General features: G+C 39.4%; 1 protein-coding gene across 2 annotated transcripts; it reads right to left on the bottom strand.

The window, feature by feature from the left end:
• Window positions 1-1919: 1919 nt before the first annotated feature.
• On the bottom strand, window positions 1920-22742 carry spats2 (spermatogenesis associated serine rich 2). 2 transcript variants are annotated; one of them, XM_031290155.2, is made up of 13 exons: window positions 22599-22742; window positions 19934-20217; window positions 18972-19051; window positions 18215-18323; window positions 17606-17655; window positions 17246-17468; window positions 16525-16704; window positions 16206-16341; window positions 12214-12272; window positions 7696-7805; window positions 7316-7418; window positions 5359-5504; window positions 1920-5275 (listed from the first exon to the last, which is right to left on the bottom strand). In XM_031290155.2, exons 2-13 carry the CDS (start codon window positions 19956-19958, stop codon window positions 5018-5020), a joined length of 1479 nt encoding a protein of 492 aa, XP_031146015.1. In that variant the 5' UTR covers window positions 19959-20217; window positions 22599-22742; the 3' UTR covers window positions 1920-5017. The 2 variants fall into 2 exon arrangements, with proteins under 2 accessions (XP_031146015.1, XP_031146017.1); XM_031290157.2 differs by lacking the exon at window positions 22599-22742 and adding an exon at window positions 21047-21213.
• Window positions 22743-22776: the final 34 nt, after the last annotated feature.

The raw sequence follows: 22776 nt of genomic DNA, 5'->3' as shown, positions 1-22776 counted from the left end.
AGGTCATTAACTCAAGGGTTCACATACTTTTTTTTCCACAAGCACTATGAGTTTTTTTTGGTTGTTCTCAATAAAGACATGAAAGATCAAATACATGTTGTGATATTATTTTAGACACATTATGTTTGACTTGTTTCATCTTGACGTAGATGAAGATCAGATCACATTATATGACAAATTTATTTAGAAAACCATGAGATTCCAAAAGGTTCACATACTTTTTCTTGCCACTGTACATTTGACTATTTAACACCCTTAAATGAAGATTACCTGTTGGAAGAAACATAAGCATGTACAATATCTCACAAAAGTGAGTACACCCCTCACATTTTAGTAAATATTTCATTATATCTTTTAATGGGACAACACTGAAGAAATTACACTTTACACTATGCTTTGCTACAATGTAAAGTATTAAGTGTACAGCTTGTATAACAGTGTAAATGTGCTGTCCCCTCAAAATAACTCAACACACAGCCATTAATGTCTAAACCGCTGGCAACAAAAGTGAGTACACCCCTATGTTAAATTCCCATAGAGGCAGGCAGATTTTTATTTTTAAAGGCCAGTTATTTCATGGATCCAGGATACTATGCATCCTGATAAAGTTCCCTTGGCCTTTGGAATTAAAATAGCCCCACATCATCACATACCCTTCACCATACCTAGAGATTGGCATGGTTTTATGTCGGTTAGCCTAATAGCTGGTTTGATTTGCATTGAGAGATGATTTTATGGAAAGTACCCCATGCCAATCTCAAGGTATGGTGAAGGGGATGTGATGATGTGGGGCTATTCTAATTATATAAAAATAATTAATGGCTGTGTGTTGTTATTTTGAGGGGACAGCACATTTACACTGTTATACAAGCTGTACACTTAATACTTTACATTGTAGCAAAGTGTAATTTCTTCAGTGTTGTCCCATTAAAAGATATAATGAAATATTTACTAAAATGTGAGGGGTGTACTCACTTTTGTGAGATACTGTATATGAATCTCTGATGAGGCATTATTAATGGTTTAGAGACATTCATTACTATTATTATTATTATTGGTTGTCTCATTGCAACTTTCTGCAGTCAGGCTACCGGTTAGGATAACATAAGCTGGAATGGACAGTAACTATTACTTTATATTACTCAAGTACTGTACGTAGTTTTATGGTAGTTTACTTGAGTATTTATTTTATGATACTTTATACTTACATTTCTGAGGGAAATTGTATATATTCTACTCCACTACATTTATTTCACAGCTATACTTTTCAGATGATTTGACATAGGCCATTGGACTAAACTACCAAACTCTATATAAAGTGCATAGACCAGCTACAACTGCAAAATGCTGCTTATGCATCCGTATTAACAATTATGTAATCCATCAATCCCAGCTGCCATTTTTTTTTTTTTTTTGCACGAGTACTTTAAATACGTCTGCCCTTTTGCTTGCAGACTTGTACTTGTAATGGAGTACAAGTAAACATACACTACATTGTTGTATTGGTTATGAGAAAGATATGAATAGTTTTCACCATTGCTGATGGATGAGGTCCTCCACCAAACCTCTCTAAAAAATAAATAAATCACAAAATCACATAAAAACATTTTTCTAGGAGTAATGGTGCCCTCTGCTGGCTGTTTCAATAGTTCAGATTGTTCTAGTTTATTCTCGTTAATGCATTTAATATAACAATTAAAACTCAAAGTGAACAGTCACTTGCAGCACACAAGCAGGAATTATGTTGATAAATTACTGCGGCTGTATACCTCCATATCCCACTATTGTTTACTTTGTTAAACATAAGTGTAAAACCTCATTGTAACCTCTGCTTCAGCTCCTGGTTTGCTTCCTGACATATAGACCATTACATGAGAGTATAGCTATAAAAAAAAAAAAAAAAAAAACCACACACACAGTCAGTATTGCAAACTGTTTATTCGTAGTAAATAAAAAGTGTGCAATTCAGTGAGTGGGGAGAAAGAGAGGAGGGGGTGTTGGGGACGGTCGATGTCTTTGGTCCATACTCTGGTGGAGGGGACGTCAATGAATCAGTGGGAGACAAGAAAAGGCACTTGAGTAAACAGTTGTCTCAGAAAGGTTGTCTTGAGAAGGAGGACACAAGGTCTACTGGAAGAATGAATTAACTAAATGTCTAACCTCCATTATGCCTAATATGAATATCACATACAAAATGCCCCATGTGAGCACAAAATTATATAGCTACATATATGTATATACAGTAAGGAATCAGAAAATAAAGTAGTATAGGAAGAAAAGGTGAAGTGTTGGATATATCCCCTTTGGAATTCTTTACAGGCCGAGCAAAAAAACAAAAACAAAAAAACAGGACGAAATTATTTCTTTGGCGATAACCTAATATTCCTACAGTTTGGAATGTAAAAACAAAAAAAGTGGTTAAAGTGAGGCAGACACAATCTACTCTCTTTGAGTCATGATTGAACAAATCCAGCCCAGAGATATACTGGAGTAAATGAAAACAAAACAAAAAACCCATCTGCAACTACTGACGAAGAGAACCGCAGGTGTAGTGGGCGAGCCCAAAGAACAATGCTCGAAAACAAACTTCTACAAGCGACACAAAAAATGAGATTTATGCTTTGTCGGAAGCGTTTTCAAACTGTAAGAGAATACGCGTTATTTCCCAAAATGTCAAACTATTCCCCTTAGTCCAAACGTGTCATTATAGCACATATTCACCCAAGTCCAAACGTGTCATTATAGCACATATTCACCCAAGACTGCAAACAAGTTAACGCTCTTCTCTCCACAGTATTAACTAATAATTACTGGGGTTTTTTTGAATCTCTCAAATAAGAAGAAAAATCTCCCCATCATATGAAAACCCACAAGGAAACAAAAAATGTGTGTGTGGGGGGGGGGGGGGGGAACATATTATAAATTCATGTTTTTCAAGTCTGCTCAAAGGAAGACCACATTATGGAGAAAAAAATGCAGCAATTATGTAACAACCAGTCTTACATTACAGCCTTGCAGCTTCACATGCTGTATGTACATAACTACAAGAAGAGGCATCACCAGGGGTCCCTGTCCCTTAAATAAGAGCCCACTGCCAGAAGACAGGCCATGTCATATCATCAGCACTGAGGTACGCACCAGCTTTCTGTTAGAAGCCATGGACACTACGATGAGACATAACCCTAACGACAAGCAGCCTTAAAGCATCTACTTGGCAGCCGTAGAAAGTTTTTTTGGAGTTCAATACAACCTTCTAATTCATTCATCGGTTTGATCAGTTTTACGCTCATGGATGGGATACATTGAGAATATAAAAAAAGGGGAAGAAAAGATCTTATTCTCACACATATAATTATAAATCATCTGCTCTACGAGTACCATCGGTTTAGAAAGCCGTCATGATGCAGACATCTATGTCTCTAGGAAGGCAAATGTGAAGTCTCTCTGTGACTAAAGGCAAGCATGTCATTAATATGCCGTCCATGTGCATATAACAATGCAACAACACAAAAGGAGAAACTGTGTGTGGAAGAAAATCCATTTGAATAATTGTCAAGGACTAAATATAGAAGAGCATGTAGACAGTTTCCTTTGTTGTGAGTTTTGACATATCATTGAACAGTATTCTACCAAAAAAAAAGGTAATGAGCCCTCTCTTTGTTACAAAATAACGGACAGCAAGCCAACGACAGCACACACGATAACCGTTGGCCAGTGGGAGGGCGACGCATCACTGTCCTAGGCAATATTTAAAGGAAAAGCTCCACATTTTGAGAAATGTGCATCTTTGTTTTCTTGCAGAGAGTTAGATGAGAAGATTGATACCACTGTCACGTCTGCACGGTAAAATATGAAGCTATAGCCAGCAGCCGCTTAGCATAGCATAGCTTAGCATAAAGACTGGAAACAAGGGAAACAGCTGGCTTTGCTCTGCCTGCCTGGCACATAGCCCCAGCCCCCCCCCGTAAAAACCACAACTTGTAGTTTTTACACTTCAGTTTTTGTAAAAAAAAAAAAAAAAAAATAAACAAACATAGAATAGAAAGTGTTAATTATTGAACTTTAGGTGCTGGTAGGCCGATTTTGTGACATTAAGTCAGGTAACAAAAGCGGTTTGCACCCGCTTCCAGTCTTTGTGCTAAGCTAACTGGCTGCTGTTGAAATATTTATCGTACAGACACGAGGGCGGTATCCATCTTCGTATCCAAACTCTTGGAAAGTTAGGGAACGAGCCATTTCTCAAATGTCAAACTATTCCTTTAAGGCGGCAACCTCTCTGTTCACAGAGTTACTCTCAAACACATCTAAGTCCTAGTGTTAACAAGTCCCCTATGGTTTGTAGCAGCCATACGAAAAGCTGTGGATTACAGTTTTGATATGCTTCATTTCTTTTTTTTTTTTTTTTTACATTGTAAAGATTAATGATAGTCTGTAGTGTTGATTGCAGGTCTACTCTCATGATGACAAAAATCTCTGTAAATGCTAGAGCTGCTTTTGCACTTACACTACGCTTTCCACGGCGAAGGCATTGAAATGGTTCTGGGAGACGAGAAGGAAAAAAAAAAAAAAAAAGATCTGACGTGCAAATCAGAGAGCTGAAATAAGCCACCGCAAAAATAGAAATAGAACTAAGAGCTCAACTTCAATAGTGCACAAATTGTTTCAGGTAATCATGGTGGTCTCTGGCAGACAGCTTAAATGTAGAAAATAATAACAGAGACTGGCAATAGCATAGCAATGAGATCTCTCAAAGGGAGCCTAAAGATAGAAGCGGTTACCTTAACCAGGATGGAAGAAATGCAAAAAGGACGAGCGATTACAGGACAGTGAAAGCGTTTCAAGTTTGATGTAGAGAGGTGGCACTACAGCTCGACTCACAGAAATATGTAAACTTGTATTCTATTCTTCATTGAAAGGAGTTAAGTAGAGGGGAAGAGTGTAGAAGGCATGGGGAGGCTATAGGGAAACGAGTGCAAGGGTTAGTAGATGGGTTTGATTAAGCACGGGGTTTCCAATGTCAGGGGCATTGCGTCCGCGGAGGCCTTTGGGGCAGCCCGTTATGAGAGGGTCGGTCTGGGTTGTAGGAGGACGTGGAGAAATGCTGGGGACCTCTGGAGCTGTGGGAGTGCTGCGAAGGACCAGAAGAGCCACTGTCACTCTGGTAGCGGTGGTTAGCACGAGCGGCGTTCCGGTCATGGTAGGAAGCGCCGTTATACCTCTGAGCACCCGAATGATACCCTTGTCCCTGGAAAGTACGCCTGTTGCCTTGGAAAATCTGAGACGAGAAGTGAAAGTCAGTGAGGTAAAAGTCAACTTCTTTGTGGTCTGAATGAAGACACAATTGCTTTCGCAGCTGACCTGTTTGTTTGGTGGAGGGCGGTGTTCACTGGGGGTGCTTTGGGTCTGGGTGGGAGGGGGCGTTTCCAGCTGGCTCGGGCTGGCGACAGAAGAGGACGTGGAGCTACAGCGGGACCGGTGGGAGTAGCCTGTATGCGGATGGTAAACTGTAAAAGAAACAAGGTCAATCACTAACAGTACAAGCTGGGTTTACACTCAACTTTTGTCCAAGAAATCTTGCAGCGACGAAAGACACGCTGCGTCAACATTTATGAAATGAAGCAGAATGAAATGACATCTGAAATGACTCAAAACTGATACTACAGTATGAGACGGTCATATATTAATGATCTAAGCGCACGATGTAAAGCGTCTGGCGCAGGTGCGTTTAGGGCGTGTGCAAATCCACTTTTGCTAGTTTGACGGAGGAAAAAAAGGGTCCGTGCGGCGGGCGCATGTTTCAAAAGGGTTGTACTTCAGTGTCTTCATTAATTCAGAGGTGTGTTTTGGGCGTAACATGCAATAAACCAATCAGAGTGCCATCTCCCATTCCCTTTAAAAGCCAGGCGCGTTTGTGCATTGCTATTTATGATGGAGGATTTGCACCGTAATATTTTTATTTGTAATCTTTTGCATGTTTGTGTGCTGCTGCGCTTCCCTGTGTGTGTAACAAGCATAGTGTGCGCGCGCTGTGCACAAGCCTAGGCACATTTTACTAATGTTATGGGCTGTTAAAATAACAATGAAATGCTACGTTATTGAATTTGGACCAGGTTTTTGTTGGTCAATGGTGCAATCACTTCCCGCTGCCTCAAGATAGCAATACGCCAAGAATGCACCTGAACACACCTCCCTGTAAGACCAGCACGCCCATGGGCGCACAGATGGCCGCAAGTGCATTTGCTATTTAAACGACGCGGGCGCTGGACGGGAAATTGACAACTGCGTCATTCTTAAACTAGCAAAGACACAAGCGTCGGGCTTTGCGCCGCGCTGGGTGCAAGATAGGGCCCAGATTGTATGAGAACAGTGTAATAAAGGTTTGGTCAAAGTGTGACATGCAATGAACTATGTATGATATGTGGTCCAAGGACAAAAAGGTGGAAACAGAACCGTTTGCTCTATTAAAAGGCTGCAAATGAATCAGTGTGCTCCCGTTTTTAACTTGAAGTTTACGGTCCTCGGTCTGAGAAGCACCTGACAACTTAATCCTACTTTATGAGACAGATCCCTGCTGCAGTTGTATCAATTGTACATTTGTTTGTGTTCCACAGTAACAACAGTGATTAACTGGCTTTCTCTAAAAAAAAACCACATGATTGCCGTATTACTTCATGACACATTTTTATATGCAACCCAGAGGAAGATCAGTCGGACTGAAACATTGCTGAGAATATTAATAATTCCGTGGACAATATTTTGTGTGTCCATGCTTGACATGTTTTTTAAATTATTTTAGGTGCCAAAAATAAACCCTAGATGCCTGCACAAATGTAATATCAAATTGTACTATTAATACATCAACCCTAAATGTTTTAAGTTTGGATTCTTATGATCTTCTGTTGTGGTGGGAAACGTTTAACCACTGAGAGCTGGCAGCTAAACCAACGCTGACGCATTTGAGAAGATTAAGCATTTAAAAAAATTAAACAAAAGGTTTCTTAAGGGAAAAAAAAAAAAAAAAAAAAAGTGTTTTATGTGTCTTTTTGTATTTTCAGCTTTAGCTAACATTTTGGTCTCGTTCTGACATTAGTTTATAAGCCACTGTGAGTGTACTTCCAGTCTGCTGACCAATTGTGGACATGAGCTTATAAAATGCTGAAACTGAGCAGCTGAAAAGCTTGCTTCAGTGATTTGTGGGGAAGGTGTATTGCATCATTCAAGATTAATAAATAGAGATGAGGAGTATTTTTCCAGAAGTTTTCACTTTGAACCCATGAAAAAAAGGTAAGATAAACGGATGAAAATCATACTTTACCTGATCCAAACCCTAAGATGCTCGCCTTCAGCGGTTCAAGATCAAATGTAAATCTTACAGCTTTCCCAAGGTCCTCGTCATATTTACGCTCACTCACAAAGTGCTGCAATAAAAAAAAGAAGAGACAACGAATTATATTATACAAGCATGCCAAAAATGCAGCTAAAATGCATTTTAAATTCAATTAGTTTTCTGCTCGTAATTCACCTTGAAAAATACAACAACACTGCTACAAATTAGCTTTTTAATTTGCTTTCAATTGTGGGCTCGACAATCAACACCCGTTTCACATGTAGTTGGCTGCGAGTCAAACATTGCGAGAAAGAAACAGAGCGGCTGTGTTGTAAAAAAAAAAAAAAAAAAAAAAAAAAAAAAAATACCTTGATGTCTGCACGCAGTTCAGTCAGCTGCTCCTCAGACATGGATGCTGACTGGTCGGTCAGCCGTCGGAGCTCCTCCGCTCTCTTCTGCCGGGAGTCCAAAATCCCCACTGAAACACAACAAATGTGATCTTTAACAGATGCTCACAAAAGGTGAACACGGTTTTATGAAACCAACAAGAAGACCTTCCATCTTTCTTGCGCATGGTGTCTCTGCTTCAGAGTGGAATACAAATTCGGACAGATTATGTCCAATTAAGGGGCTCTATGTAATAATGAAATATCTTCATGTGCCATGTCTTCCACATGCCTGCCAGCAATCTTGATTATTTTCATTAGCGATTAACCTGCTAGCTATTTTCTCAATTAATCGGTTGGTCTAGGAAATGTCATTCGCAGTTTCCTGAAGCCCGAGGTGGTGCCTTCAAATGTCTTCTTTTGTCCGAAAAATAGTCCAAAACTTAAATTTACTTTTTTGTCACATAAAGAGAAAAACAGCAAACTGAGAACTGGCTTTAGAGAATATTTGGTATTATCTTTGAAAAGTGACTTAAATGATTAATCAATTGTTTTTAAAAGCTGCAGATTATTATAATTCTATTTTTCCCCCCATCTGTTTCTGTACTACTGATTTTCCCTGCAGTACCAGTAAGTTTCATTTTCCCTGTCAGAACTCAGCTGTACTCTTTTGATATGACAAGTTCAAAGTACAGTTGACTCAGCATCTAAAAAAGGTAAAACAAGGGTCAAAGATAAAGCTATTTGCACATCAAGATACCATGTACACTGCCGTTCAAAAGTTTGGAATCCCCTGCCACAAAAGCTTGATTGAGTCAAGTCGGACGGCTGAGAGGACAACTCTACGTATACTTTTTAATAGTCTTTCATGTTTTTAGGTTGTAGAAAGTCCTCTATACAAATATGTTATTTAGCATGAAGGGGTTTTTTGTAAATAGAGAACAAATGCTGTACAATAGTTCCCTTTTCATAAGTGAAAAGGACAGAAAGAGACAAAGACACCTCTGAGCAACAGTTCAATAAGAGTAAGATAAGTCACTGGTAAAAGAAACTGGAAGCTTAGCATCCAAATAATAATTCACTGTACTCGAGTACAGTACTTGAGTAAATGTAGTTACTTTCCACCACTGATGATGAACATGTGATGGGCATTTTTTCACTATTTTCTGACATTCACGCAGAAGTCTCACTGTTATATTTGATCATGCTATGTATTTTGATCAACATATCAAATCATTAACCTTTACATGTTTCTTCCAATTAAGAAACGTTCCCAAACCCAGGTCTGCAGTATCACAATCTGAGCTAGAGATGATCATTCTCGACTAAAACTAAAGGTGACCATGTTCTCTAAAGCCCAGTTCAGACCAAAGATTTGCGACACGACAAAACCGTTTTAGAATGTTGCAAGGAAAAGATGCAGCGGTCTGAACCGGCCCGTCTCAGCTCGACTCAGGACAGCTGATGGTTTCGCTGCGACTCGGCTGGTCGAGTCTCCAGAGGCTGGTTTTAGAACGTCACCTGTTTCAACAGCCAATAGAGAAGTCAGCTGGTAAAGTCAGCTATAAACTATAGGCATAAAATGATCCATAATCCATTTTATTTTTATGTTACAAACAGCTGGTCTAAATGGCAGAGTTTTAGACGGAGCCTCAACGACCGCCTGAAAGCACGGTAACGTTATATGGTCAAGCGAGATAGAGAATGACTGAAGAGAGAGAGAGCGCCCAGCAGCGTTCGAACAAATGAATCAGAGAGCATGAATCAGAGAAACAAAAAACGAGTTTTCGCCGATTCATCACTAGAAATGCAACTGTAGCAAGCATCTCAATATCACTAACGTTATCCATATTCATATTTAGACGAAATAAATAAACATATCCAGCTACAAAAAAAGCCTAAAAGTCAGAAGTTAGAACAGAAGTACAAAGAGGCATTGCTATGGAGATGATACACCGTCTGGTCTCATCACATTGGTGTGAGCTGGCAGGTTTCAGAACGCTGCAGACCAGCTCGTTGCAAGAAGTTGCAAGTTTCAACTCGTCTAGTCACGAATCTTTGGTCTGAACTGGGCTTAATACATCCATGGACCATGCCTTTAAAAGGGGTGATAGAATGATTATATAGGGTATTTCACACTGTTCCTTAAGGTCTCCTAATAGGGTATGTAACATTGATTGGGCTGAAAATGGCCCAGGTGTTATTCTATGGGGCCTAATGCATCCCTGTGGAATGGCTCTATTTGGAACGAGAGCTTTTCTTCCAAATATGGTATGCTCATGAATATTTAGATGAGCTGCGCGCTGATTGGTTGAGCGAAGCACATACACATACAGTGGAAAAGAGACAGCAGGTCTCATATTTCAGACACTGCAACGTTATACATTGTTTGTCTGCTATTTCGTTACTAAATTCACTTCTGAGACTTTTTTATGCGAGAAATCAACTATATAAAGCTCAAATATGGGCCGTTTTACGAAAATGTATGGCTAATTGCAAATTTGGTAAGACGTGTCGGACTTCAGAAGCTCCAGACAGTCTGACGAGACAGCGGCAGCCCACTGCGATCCATACCCAGGGCAAAGTCACCGTTTCTGGGTTACTGGACTACCGAGCCCTGAGCTGAGGAAAGGACAGGCCGCTGTCATGTTAGCCTCCTGAACTCCGACACACAGTCGAACAGAATTTGCAATTAGCCATCAATTTTCGTAAAACGGCCCATATTTGAACTCTACATAGTTGATTTCTCGCATAAAAAAAAGTCTCAGAAGTGAATTTAGTGCTGAAATAGCAGACAAACAATATATAAAATTTCTGAGATCTGCGAGACCTAGATTCACAAGACAAACTGGTCCCAGATCAGTCAGTGGCCTATGTAAATTTTGGGGCGTTACAAAGATAGAGCCAAATAAGGTTGAGGAGTTGACGTCAACTTTTAGCTTTGTTGAGATTCACCCGTTTTCAGCAGCAGTTTCAAATTGTGAGATTTGCAGAGGAAAGAGGTGTCAATGGGACTTTGAGGTTCTCTGTATGTCCTTTTTACCCACCTAACTGTCGTAATTCAACTATGACAAGGTAAACTCGGTTTTGCATTCTATCACCCCTTTAAATAGCGACACTGTGGAACGCCCCTTCCTATTGTCTTACGTTCTGTGGTCTCTGTTGACACTTTTAAAAAGCAGCTCAAGACTCACTTCTTTAAAATGGCCTTTGTCTCATGTTTGTAATTTGTTTGTTTTTAAGTTTTATTTTACTGTTTTTATTGCTGTTTAAGTTTTTTGTGTGTTAATTTTAACAATTTTACTCTTGTGAAGCACTTTGGGACTTGTTCTGTAAAAGGTGCTATATTAAAGCTGCAGTGGGTACAATGCAACAAAAAAAAGCCAGAATTTGAAGTAGAGTGAGACCACTTTCTGCAGCACTTCCTCTCCTCTCTTTGTCATAGGCAATGCATGCACAGAACAGCCAAAAGTCTCTCTCTCTCTCTCTCTCTCTCTGAAAAGAAGACCTGTGATTGGCCAAAGTCTCTTGTCAGGCTAGATTATCTAAAGCCTGAATACGGAGTCAAAAGAAGGTGCAGAAGGCCAGTTTTCTCTCAGACTACTTGAATTACAATATGCTGAACGATTATTATGAAAGTTTTGCTCAACGACACCAAAAATAAAGTGCCTACCACAGCTTTAAATTAAACGTATTATCATTACTTTATAGACCAAATTATTAATTGATAAAATGAGATATTATTTGCAGATTAATCAATAATTAAAATAATTATTTGCAGATTAATCAATAATTAAAATAATCGATAGTAGCAGCTACAGTACTCTTACTTGGTAACACTGGTACCTACAGTACGGATCAATAAGGAATGGACTGCACTAATCAACACTGAAAACATCCTTTTTTTTGGGTTTGGATTCTTTGATTTTTGCCATTTCTATATCTACATTATACATTTATCAGTTATATCTTTTCCTGCAGGAGATCAAAATGTTATAAAAGAAATGCATCAGTTAAACACAAGTCTAACACAGGAAGGGGGTAGGTAGCAGGTACATTTTGAGGAAACCTGGCTTAGAAATACTAGTTTCTTCGCTTTCCTCTCAATTCCCCAATCACCTTGTACAAAGACAGCATTGAGTCTCCCTCAACACCTGACACTATTCACTTTGTCCAGGCCTGGAACACACAGCACTATACACTGGACAGAAGAAGATAGAATGGCCTACTTGTACAAATATGCAGTCTTGACTTGCTCTGTCATGACTGACACACACGCACACACACGGTATATCAGCACCCTGGGGGCACCACAGCAGTTCTGTAGAAACTGGGACACAGCTATCCCTTTTCCTACCTCTCCGGAAGTGATTCAGGTCATATTCTCCAGGCCCTTGAGTCAGGTCATAATTATATGCGAAGAATACTAACAGCTCCGGGGTGGTAATTGACAAGCTAAGTTTTGGTTTAGTCTACATAGTTAAAAAATACAGTACTTACTGGCCTCTGCTTTCACTTTGTCCATCTCTCCCAGTAGAGTCACTTCTCGGTCCATTAAACTAGAAAAAAAAAAAGAGAGGAGGGGGTCATTTTTCATGAATCACTCCGAGATAAGAAATATTATGAACGCTAACTTTGAGCTGAATTTCCAATTACCACAAAACATCAGAAATACAGCAGGGTCAGTGAATAACAATGCAAAACAGCCAAGTGCAACACAATTCAACAGTTAGTTATTAATATATGAAAGGAAGTTCTATACTGTGTGATATTAGCAGTAAAGTATACTGCAGCTCTCCCTGGTGGCATAGATCAGCATATGAGTGCCATTATCAAATGATAAATCATAACCTTGAGTGAATTATTGTTATCATACCAATTTGATTTCTCAGCAGCTAAAAAGATACAAAAAGCTGAGCCCATTCGACCGTGGCATTCAGGGGTTTGCATCTGACATTTTTCCAAAATAAGACAATATGACAACCACACCTATTTATACACCAATTGGCCAGGTGTGCAGAGGTGATGGTATGCAGGTATTGACCTTCTCCCTCAGGCTCCACCGAATTCTTTACACAAACATCCGTTCTTTCTTGCGTGTACAAACAAGTCAAACACCATGAATGGCTTTGATTATCCTAATTTCTTACGGTTTTTGATCATGTAATGCAGCCAGAAGAAGGCTCCTCTATGTGGAGTGTTGTGCAACCGTATCTCAATCCGTGTGTGCGCAGATTTGTAAATCTTTAAATGCGTACTGAGATTTGTGAAAGTATACAGGAATCGGCAAATGTGTATTCAGAATCTGTGCGTACATAATCAGATTTGTATACGTCTAAACAAAATCTCCACATCCGTATTTAGATTTGTAAATGTGTAGACAAATCGGTAAATGTGTGCATAGATCTGTGAATGCGTTGACAAATGAATTCATACATCTGTAAATGTGTGTGTGTGTGTGTGTGTGTATATATATATATATATATATATATATATATATATATATATATATATATATATATATATATATATATATATATATATAAAGTATTTTGCTCAAAGAGCTGGAAATACAGACAAGTCATACAATTCAGCAGGCGTGTTAATTGTCTTTTTACACGTGACTTTAGTTACACTTCTACCGTGACAGAAATCTGCAAATGTGTGTGAAGATTTGTCTGTACCGCTCTGCTCGCACTGTGCCTCAATGCAGCCTACATACCTCCAGGTGGCGGTAGCATCGTGGACCGGTGAAAAAGCCCTAGTTTTCTCTACACATTTTCAAATCGGATTACGCGCACACGGATTGAGGTACAGTTGCACACAGACTGAGATACAGTAGCACAACTCTCCACACATATTTGCAAATCACTTTGCTACAATAATGGCTCAATACTTTTCGCCCCACCCTCGAGTGTGGCAATTAAGAACAGATATAAACCATGCATCTATTAAGAGAACTGATCCTAGTGCGGATACTGGTGTTTCAGGATAGCACCCCATTTATACCAATAAAAGCTGTTCACTGGACGCCAAAAACTTTTTCACACTTCCTCAGACCTGTACAGCTTGATTAAGACTTGATTAATTTTGGACTTAATTTTTTTTTAATCAAATTCTGATTATACAAAGACCACTCAGAAAATTCACTTCTTTTTGTAATGTTGGGAGGGGGGGGGAGCATTTTAGGAAAGTGTGTGTGTGTGTAACATGATCCTGCTACCAACTGTGGCCACTACACCAAAATCCCCTCACAGTCCACAGTGGTTCTTGGGAGGCTTGGTAGAAACACTTTAAACGGTGGGATGACACATTATTTGACCTAGTTAAAGCATGTTGAGCTTTTATCAGCCATGATCTCTCTCTACCTCTGGCGCAGCCTTTATGAAGCCTCTGGACAGCAGATACCCACCAGCTATGTCCAAAATTCACTTTTTTTAAAATCACTGGCCAAAAGGACTGGTGGATCCAAGCTTTTTCTTTTTTACTGGCCAAAATAGAAATTTCCTTATTTTGTCACATTTACATTTGTTTCAGTACAATTCATTGAGATAATGACGTGTTATGTTGAATACAAACTAAAAGAAGAAACCAGTGCAAAAGTGCTTTTCGGAGAGAATGATGAAGTATCTCTCTATGACATGAAATACAACACATAATACTTAGGAAATTTTATAGTTGATTAAAACTATATATATATTATATTTTTTTTTATTTTAAGTAATGCATACGAATGCAGACTTCTCTCTTTAAGCTTGTGTTTTTCTGAGGCTAAATTAAGGCTTTGGAGTCGAGTCATCTCGTCCTGCTGACTTATCATGGATAATTACAGCCAAGAAGAGGTGAACCCTGATTTTCTGTTGCGTATGCTAGTAGTTATCTATGAAGTGTATAAGCTAATCACAGAACAAGCTGTGGATGGAGCCTGCCCCTTGCACTGTGCTGGCTTAGAAGTGACTGCTTAAAGCTTAAAACAAAATGACAACACAAATGACAACAGTATTTCTTCAGTTTTATATTAATGGTTATAATAGTTGTAATACTACCCTACACTGTAGTTAGTCTATACTATTTGACTTGTCACATCAGAGGCTTCATAAAAAAGGTACTGGAGGTTCAACATATCTATCCATCCAATGTCTGTTACCTATTATGCAAAGCAACCGTCCCAGTGTCATCAAGTAGGACAAAGGTAAGAAAAATGCCCTTTTACACACTGATGTAACAGCAAAACCTATAAAAATGCAACGACATCCACAACGCTTTAGTAAACAAGCAACATGACCTAAAGAAAACTTTTTCAACCAAACAGTTCCGGAATCTACTGAGCAGGAGGAACTAAGCTCAGGAATTTTTGTACATTCTTTAATCATTAGTAATCAGGGCTGGCCATCACTCATTGTTGCTTACACACTTCATAAATAAATAACTACTAGCATATGTAAGAGAAAATCAGGGTTCACCTCTTCTTGGCTGTAATAATCAATTTAGGCCATGATAAGTCAGCAGGATGAGGGGACTCGACTCCAAAACCTTAATTTAGCCTCAGAAAAACACAAGCTTAAAGAGAGAAGTCTGCATTCGTATGCATTCCTCAAAAATATAGTTTTAATTTACTATAAAAAAATTCAAAAGTATTATTAATATGTGTTGTATTTCATGTCATAGTGCCCAAGTTTCTGAACATTAGAAGTACTAAAACATTTTTAGCACCTTGAACTATGATACAGGAACTACTGTAAATTCAGTGCCATGAGTTCCTCAAAAGCTTCTTGCAGTAGAAACTGCCCTACAAGTGTTTGTGACTCGCTTTTCAACATGCTCAACAGGGTTTCTGTCCACTGGGTTTTTAGAGCACTTGCAAATGACGTCATATGGTAATTTCCATATTGGGGACATTGTCACACAATTACTTACATAAAGCTCAGAGGTTGTTGGTTGCAGAGAGGGAGAGATCAGTAAAGCAAAACTTGGAGGAGTGGCTTGTCACTAGAATGAGAATACGTCCATGGTTGTAGCATTTATTCATCGAGAGATAAACTGTACACAGACTGCACTGCTACGTTCACAGCTCTACCCATGTTAGATTATGGTGACACTATATACAGGATTGCTCGCAAGACAACTCTATCAAAACTCAACACTCTTTACCATTCCGCTATCAGGTTTGCCACAAATGCCCCCTTCAACAATACACACCACTGCACTCTATATTCCCCCCCCCCCCCCCCCCCAACTCACAGTTGCTTACATCTGGGCTGCAGCTGCCACTGTGTGCGCAACATGCATTGTGTGTGTGTGTGTGTGTGTGACTGTGACACTGTTTGTGACCTATGTATGCAAACCATCATGCAGCCCGTGTGCAGAGGACAACGAGCGCATGCCCGTCCTGTGGTCGGCTCATTGTCCAAATGCTCTCCACACTGTTCTGATGCTCATACGCTGCGCTACAGCGATGACCAGAGGCAAATTTTAAAAAGACGTGTACTCACGAGCTCTGGAGCTCAGCGAACGTCTGCTTCATCCTCTTGATTGAGGAGTCCATCTCCTCCTTGACCACTATCCTGTAGCGAGTCAGTGAGGCGGTGCATCTCTGCAGGTCCTTCACAGAGCGGTCAATGTTGGGAGCTGAGGGGCGGACATTAAACATGACTTAGGCACACGCTGAAAAAGAAGTGCTACGACACATTTTGTCCCAGATTAGGTTTAACACGTGCCTTGGTAACAGCTCATTGTGCATCATTGTATTGTGATAAACCATATGCAGGACCAGATCATTTTGGGAAGGTAAGAGGTATAAAGATGTCTAACCCATCTTCTTGACTCCTGACGATCCGTGCTCATCAGTGTTGGGTGGAAATGAGGAAGGGAGTGGATGTGAATTGGAGCCTGGCCTGTGTCGGTTCTTGTTGCCTCTGGGACCCTGGTGATTCCTCCCTCCTTGCTGTAAGGGGGGACTTGGAACGCTACCTTGACTTTCTGCTTCTGCACCTGTGAGAAGACGGATTAGTAGTTTATAAACCAACTTTCCCCAAATAACTGTTTAAAATAGAGATGAGCCAAAGTAGTCCACAAGTCGGTCAGCAGCAGAGTATTATGCCGTTTCTTTTAAGATTCTCGAAGTGCAACATAAGTCATTGAAATACAGCAACAAAAGAGAAAATGGCAGGATTTGATATATGCAGTTACTAAAAGTAACCACATGGAAAAGCATTGGGCCTCACTGAAGAATATTTGATTCTTATTATAATCGACGGCCCCAAACTGCTATATAAGGCCACCTGTTCAGCTCTGGTTCTGAGCAAATTTCAGTCACAAAAATATTAAAAGTAAAGGCAACATTTTCAACAGAGCCGAGCTTCAACTTCTGCTGTTGGAAATCAGAAGTCATATTAGGGGGCCAAAAAAATGAGAAGCAATGTACTCTGACAAAAATAAAGAAGGAGAAGGAAACATTTGACGTATAGTCAAAATGGGACATGACGTAGCCCTGCCTTCTTTTGGCTTCATCATTTATAAGAGCTGAGATTACCGGTGGTTTCGGATGTAGCAGGTTCAGAGTCCAGCTCGGCTGCATCCAGGGAGGCAGAGTCCAGCTGTTCACTCAGAGAATCAAGTGACTCTACGTCCATTACTGATCCGTTGGCATGAAAGCCGTTGACCTCATCCTTGCCCTCCTCAGGCGATGTGGACTCAGGTGGAGCAGGCTCGGCTGAAGCCTCTGGCTGAGGCTTGGGCTTCTTTTTCTTCTTGGGCTGGACATGAAGAGATATTAATGCCACTTTGAACATCTAACTTTAATAAGTACAGTAAATACTTTCAAATCTAGGGCAGACATGAGTATGCTTACTCAACAAAAATGCATTCAAGATGCAGGCTTTCAGGTTCTCACCTTCTTTTTGCCGGTGACATTCCACTCCTTCAGGATCTCAACAGCACTGCCTGCGTTGTAAATCAAACAATGACGAAGGTGATGCATGACAGACTCAAACCCCATCTCAATATCGGAATGCCCTGAGGTGTTGTTAAGATGCCACTCAATAAGGAACAAAGCAGTTTGACGCATGTGGTACAACCCTCTTGTTCTAATTTTAAGCCTGCAAGTCATGCAAATGACGCAAGCAGACTTCTGTATGCAAAGCATGGCATGCATGAAAATAAAGGTTGTCAAGGTCACATAAAGCACAAGAAATGTGGGCGGCATGCCAGCTCCGACTTAAGCACAGTAAACAAGGTAGGGCTGGAAATTACAGTAACACGATCAGAGTATTTGCAGAAGTAGGCAGGTAAGGTGCATCACATAATACAAGCATACAGGTTCTCTTAAATCTTTTCCTCATGTGGTGTGATTATCTACTTTTTAAGGCAAACTTATAATTGTTCTAAAACATGCAATACTACTAATTGTTTGGGGAGATCATGTAACTACGGTCATTCTTTTTAAGCAAGCTTTGAGGCCCATAATTCACATTTTTGAAGTCAAGCAGCAACATTTTCATACCTTCTAAGAAAGCTTGAACGGCCTTGTCAACACAGTTTTCGAAATGCTGCAACACCAGCACTATCTCATTGTTACTTTTGTTGGGCACAACTGCCCTGACGGCACTGATCTGTAAAAAAAGAAAGAAAAAAAGGAAAAAGTATGAGGAGAACAGGTTTTCATATTGAATAGCTCAATGTGATTCAACATTCATGATTCCTCATATTTTCTTATATTATGTGTAAACAAACCACCAGCTCCAACGCAGATATTAACAATTTCATTTTTATTATTATTTGTTTTAAAGAACCAACATATTTGTTAGTAGTTTTGGCTCTACTTTTTTTTACTGCCACTTAGGTTCAGTGTAACTCAAAATGTGCTTTAAAGCATGGAAACCCCACACAATGTTTTATTTATTTATTTTATTACGCAGCCCCATTTTCTTTAAGCAGTTCCATTATAGATTAACAGCTTTAAAGAGGAAAATGCTCGTCATTAGATTACATAATGATTTACCTTAAGCAAAATTATTGTTGAGCTAGTGAATATCTAAAATACTACACATCGTGAACATCTAAATACTACACTGATAAATTAACTCCCATTAAGACTGCTGTACAGAACTAATGAAACTGAATGTCAAAGCTTAGGAGCGACTCCAACGACACAGCATTTTTTGACTTTGGGAGCAGATTAGGAGCCATTGAAATGTAACCATTCACTGAAAACCCTGCAGTCTCTCTGTGCAGGCATGTGCAGTGTGTATACTTCTTACCTTCTCTTTCATCCTCTCAGCTGTTCCTCCCTGGGACATGGCCATTTTTGAACGAGTGTCAAACACCACCCCTGACGTATCTGAAAAAAAATATAACAAACTCCATCACCTGTTCAGGCCTTGAGTCCAATTTGCAACCCACTGTAGAGCACCATTTACAAAACAACCACTAGACGTCTTCAGAGAGATTTCCTAGAAAGACTCGTTGGCTACGTTTATAAATGATGTTACGATTGCAGATTTGTGCATGGAAAAGCCATTTGTCTTCATAAAATGCTGACTCTTGGACAGACATTTTTATCTACATGAATAAAATCAAATTGATAAACAAAAGCTTACAGCTGAGGGCGGCCTCTAGCTCACCCTTTTCTGCGTGTCATCCCCTCTCTTTCTCTCCCCCTTTCCTGTCTATCCACTGTCACTATCGAATAAAGGGAAAAAGCCCCCAAAAATAGTCTTTAAAAAAAAATAAAAATAAAAGCCTACAGCCGAGTATGAAAAGGCAGGGTAAAGTCCGCAGTTAATCTACGGCCATTTAAAGACAAGACGGGGTGGAAAATAAAATGCTGGCAGAGCATTCTTGAAAAAAAAGAAAATGCCTTGTAAAAGTTGTTTTTCTTGTGCATGAAAGTAGGTTAATGTCACTGTAAATGTCCACAGCATTTCCCTTAACAGCTATTCAAATTCACTTTAAAAAAGTATTGCCAGCTGTAAGACCACCCTTTTCATTTTAGGACTATATTAATTAACAGATATGCACAGGTTTATTTGTTATTTTATCTTAAGCTATGATTTACCTGCAACTTAAACCTTCAAGCCATTAATTAAAACACAAATGCCTATATTGTGTGTGTGTGTGTGTGTGTGTGTGTGTGTGTGTGTACACACTAAATAAATATACATACAATATAGATTTTTATTTTTCTAATTTCTTTAAAACACGTCAAAAAGTCAATACATACCCTTTGGGCTGTTTTTCTTTGCCATGTTGTCACACAGAAGTATCCAGGAAATGTTTGGTTGCGTACTTCCTCAAGACAGTATTAACGCTTCAAATGTGTTTAAGATGGTGGTCAAATAAGGGCTCCAAGAGTGGCCACTTTCCCACAGTTTTTCTTGTTAGACAAGATGCCAACAAGGCTCCCAACTGGCAGGAGAGTTGGACGAATGAGGTTCCGATCAGTCCTCCACCATTTAGGAAAAGATTTGGGGTTTCCTCTCGTTTCTCTACCAAGTTGATCCAAATCTGTAGGGGGGGTCAAAGGGAGAAAAGCAAATGAAAATGGTTTTGCGCCGTGGACTAGAATGTAAAAAAGAAAAGAAAAATCCAAGTAATTGTTGCTCTGCTGTACGAAGCAGAAACGAACAGATACCAAATCTCCACTTTTGCAACATCTGAAAATATGAATGCAAATGAAATCCATTTCCTCTGGCTATGAAATATAAATGAAAAACAGATTTCAATAAGTTATTGTCTGTCTGGCAGAGCATTCTCAAAAAAATCTGCAGTTAATCTTGTCCTTGGCAGAAACACTGCATGCAATTTAGTTATTAAGACTACAGAGAAACCCATATCTGAAGGGGAGTTCCTTTTTCTCAGTTCTCTGTAGGAATGGCAGGTGATAATATTGTGGGGGCTACGCAGAATATTCACAGTCTTGCATGTGTATCTAAGAATTTGACACAGACAAATGCTTTTAATAGGCATGATAGAGAACCTTTTTTTTTTTTTTTTTTTTTTTTTCCATAGCCAAACTCATAACCAATGGCACAAATGGTTTTTGACTATGTGCCTTTGGACACGGTTTCGCCTTGCAATGGGATTTTAATTTTTTAAACTGAAACTCTCAAACTGCAAATTCAAATGAAACTGAGAAAGATGACTAGCAGTCACACTAATAAGACAGAGAGGAACAGTTTGTTTTAGGCAAATGTTTCAACCTAAAATTCAATAAAATACAACTGTTGCCATTTCAGCACTTAACCATAGCCGGAAAAGTAATACACCTGAAAGTCCCAAAACGTCTTGGAAATGATGCCATCACACTGCTGATTAGTCAATATTTTACTGGTACCTTAAAATCTCCTGCTGACTGCTGCTGCCCTGTCCAAGTCTGCTTCAATTATGTCCCCTGTAGTCTTTAAAATGCTTCAACCAGACCTCCAGCAATCTGGATTCATTTTATGGGCCAGCTGTTTCCCCACTTTTAGGTTTCTCTTTCTGACTCTGGTTCTCTAGAAAGGGAAACTTACAAGCTGAACAAACCCACACCCTGGTGATTAGGACTTTGCGTGCCAAACAGTCCTGGTTCCACCACACCTCTACGGACGTCAAACTACACATCAGCACAGTCAACAAGTGACAATGCAGCAGACACTCAGGCAACCACTAGGATGCATTATGTTTATCAAGAGGGATGGTGCTTGAATCTTCAAGGGAGAGCCAGGTGCACTTGTGATGCAACACAGGAAAAGTGCTAACTCCGCACTCAAATGAGACAAAAAAAATGCTGTTAGATAAATGAAGAAGGTGGCACATTTAAAAGGTGGATGTGTAGAAACCTAGAGGGGCTTCTTTCCCAGTAAAACGATAGAGAAGATACACCTTCATGATCCCCAGCGGTTGTTGCAGCAGAAAACAGAAACACCATACATTAAAACAGATATGCACAGAAAGTAGGCCTAACAGAAATAAATAAGGAGGTACATAAACTACAATAGAGTAAATGGTAGAAATTATAAACTATACAGAACATTTGGAGACAGATGACGTGTTAAAGTGACAGTTGTGTGATTAATAGCAGCAGTCTCAATATAAAATATATTGAAAGGGTCAATGAAACATATTAACTTAGTATAATATGGTACATTGTGAAATAGTGAGGGGAATGACACATAGTATAATGTGCAGTAGTGTTATCATATGGAATAACATAATAAGCATCTTAAATAATATAGTAATTCAATGTCCGTGCAATCCTGCTTGCTGCAGAAGTCAAATCAGCCTCCCGATTTTACTGCAAGATAGCTGTAAAAACATATCCTAATGTCTAGTTTCACTCAATCTCAGGAAAAAATAAATACTTTAGCTTCCAGAATAGCCATCAAAATATCCAACTCCGTGTTAGCTAACTAACCCTATTCAGTTCCTTATGAAACATCTCTTTTTGCAGCTTAACCAACCTGTACATATATTGCTAACTTCTAAGTGAATTTCAGGCTCTCCCGTTCAGTATTTCTCATTTTACATAGCTATTTGGCTGAAGTCCGGAGGTAATGTTAGCTTGCTAGCAGTAACAACCGTTATGTGCTTAGCTTTGCGGGGCTCTGGGTTAGTGACCGCAGTAATTTGCCATTAACGTTAAATTCTCACAACAACACTGACAATTAATAAATGCAACATAAAGTATAAGCGCTTTCTTTAAGGACGGACCTTTGAATGCAGCCTTAGCTAGTACGCAGCTAGCAGACTGCTTTTATTATTCAATGCTCTGTTGTAACGTTAAAGCTAGCCATCCCTTAGCTACTCAACTTTAACGTTAAACAGCTAAACTAATACTAAATCATTAGTTATTAGATTAGTGACTGTCTCAATGTATTAGTAGATAAACATTATTAAATACGTACTTGTGTTGGCAAGAAAACTGAACAGTAGATTCTGGAAACGGATCACCGCAGCTTCCACCGCCAGCCGTCTTTAATGCCAAGTAGTCTCTAGTCTGCTGTGGGCATATTTTCCTTCTTCGGGGTTGCCAGGTTGGATTCAAAGAACCCCCCTTTTAAACCAAGAGTTTTACCAAAGGTT

This window comes from Sander lucioperca, chromosome 12 (genome assembly GCF_008315115.2).
Source record: "Sander lucioperca isolate FBNREF2018 chromosome 12, SLUC_FBN_1.2, whole genome shotgun sequence".
In the NCBI taxonomy this organism is placed as follows: domain Eukaryota; kingdom Metazoa; phylum Chordata; class Actinopteri; order Perciformes; family Percidae; genus Sander; species Sander lucioperca.
This window is presented reverse-complemented; position numbering and strand designations above follow the sequence as displayed.

Bases quoted from the DNA above. Each gene is read 5' to 3' on its own strand.
- spats2 (XM_031290155.2), bottom strand. From the start codon at position 19,958: ATGGCAAAGAAAAACAGCCCAAAGG. The intron at 19,052-19,933 runs GTATGTATTGAC...ATTTTTTTTCAG, and splicing joins AAAGAAAAACAGCCCAAAGG to ATACGTCAGGGGTGGTGTTT. The intron at 17,656-18,214 runs GTATGAAAATGT...TTTACAACGCAG, and splicing joins CGTTCAAGCTTTCTTAGAAG to GCAGTGCTGTTGAGATCCTG.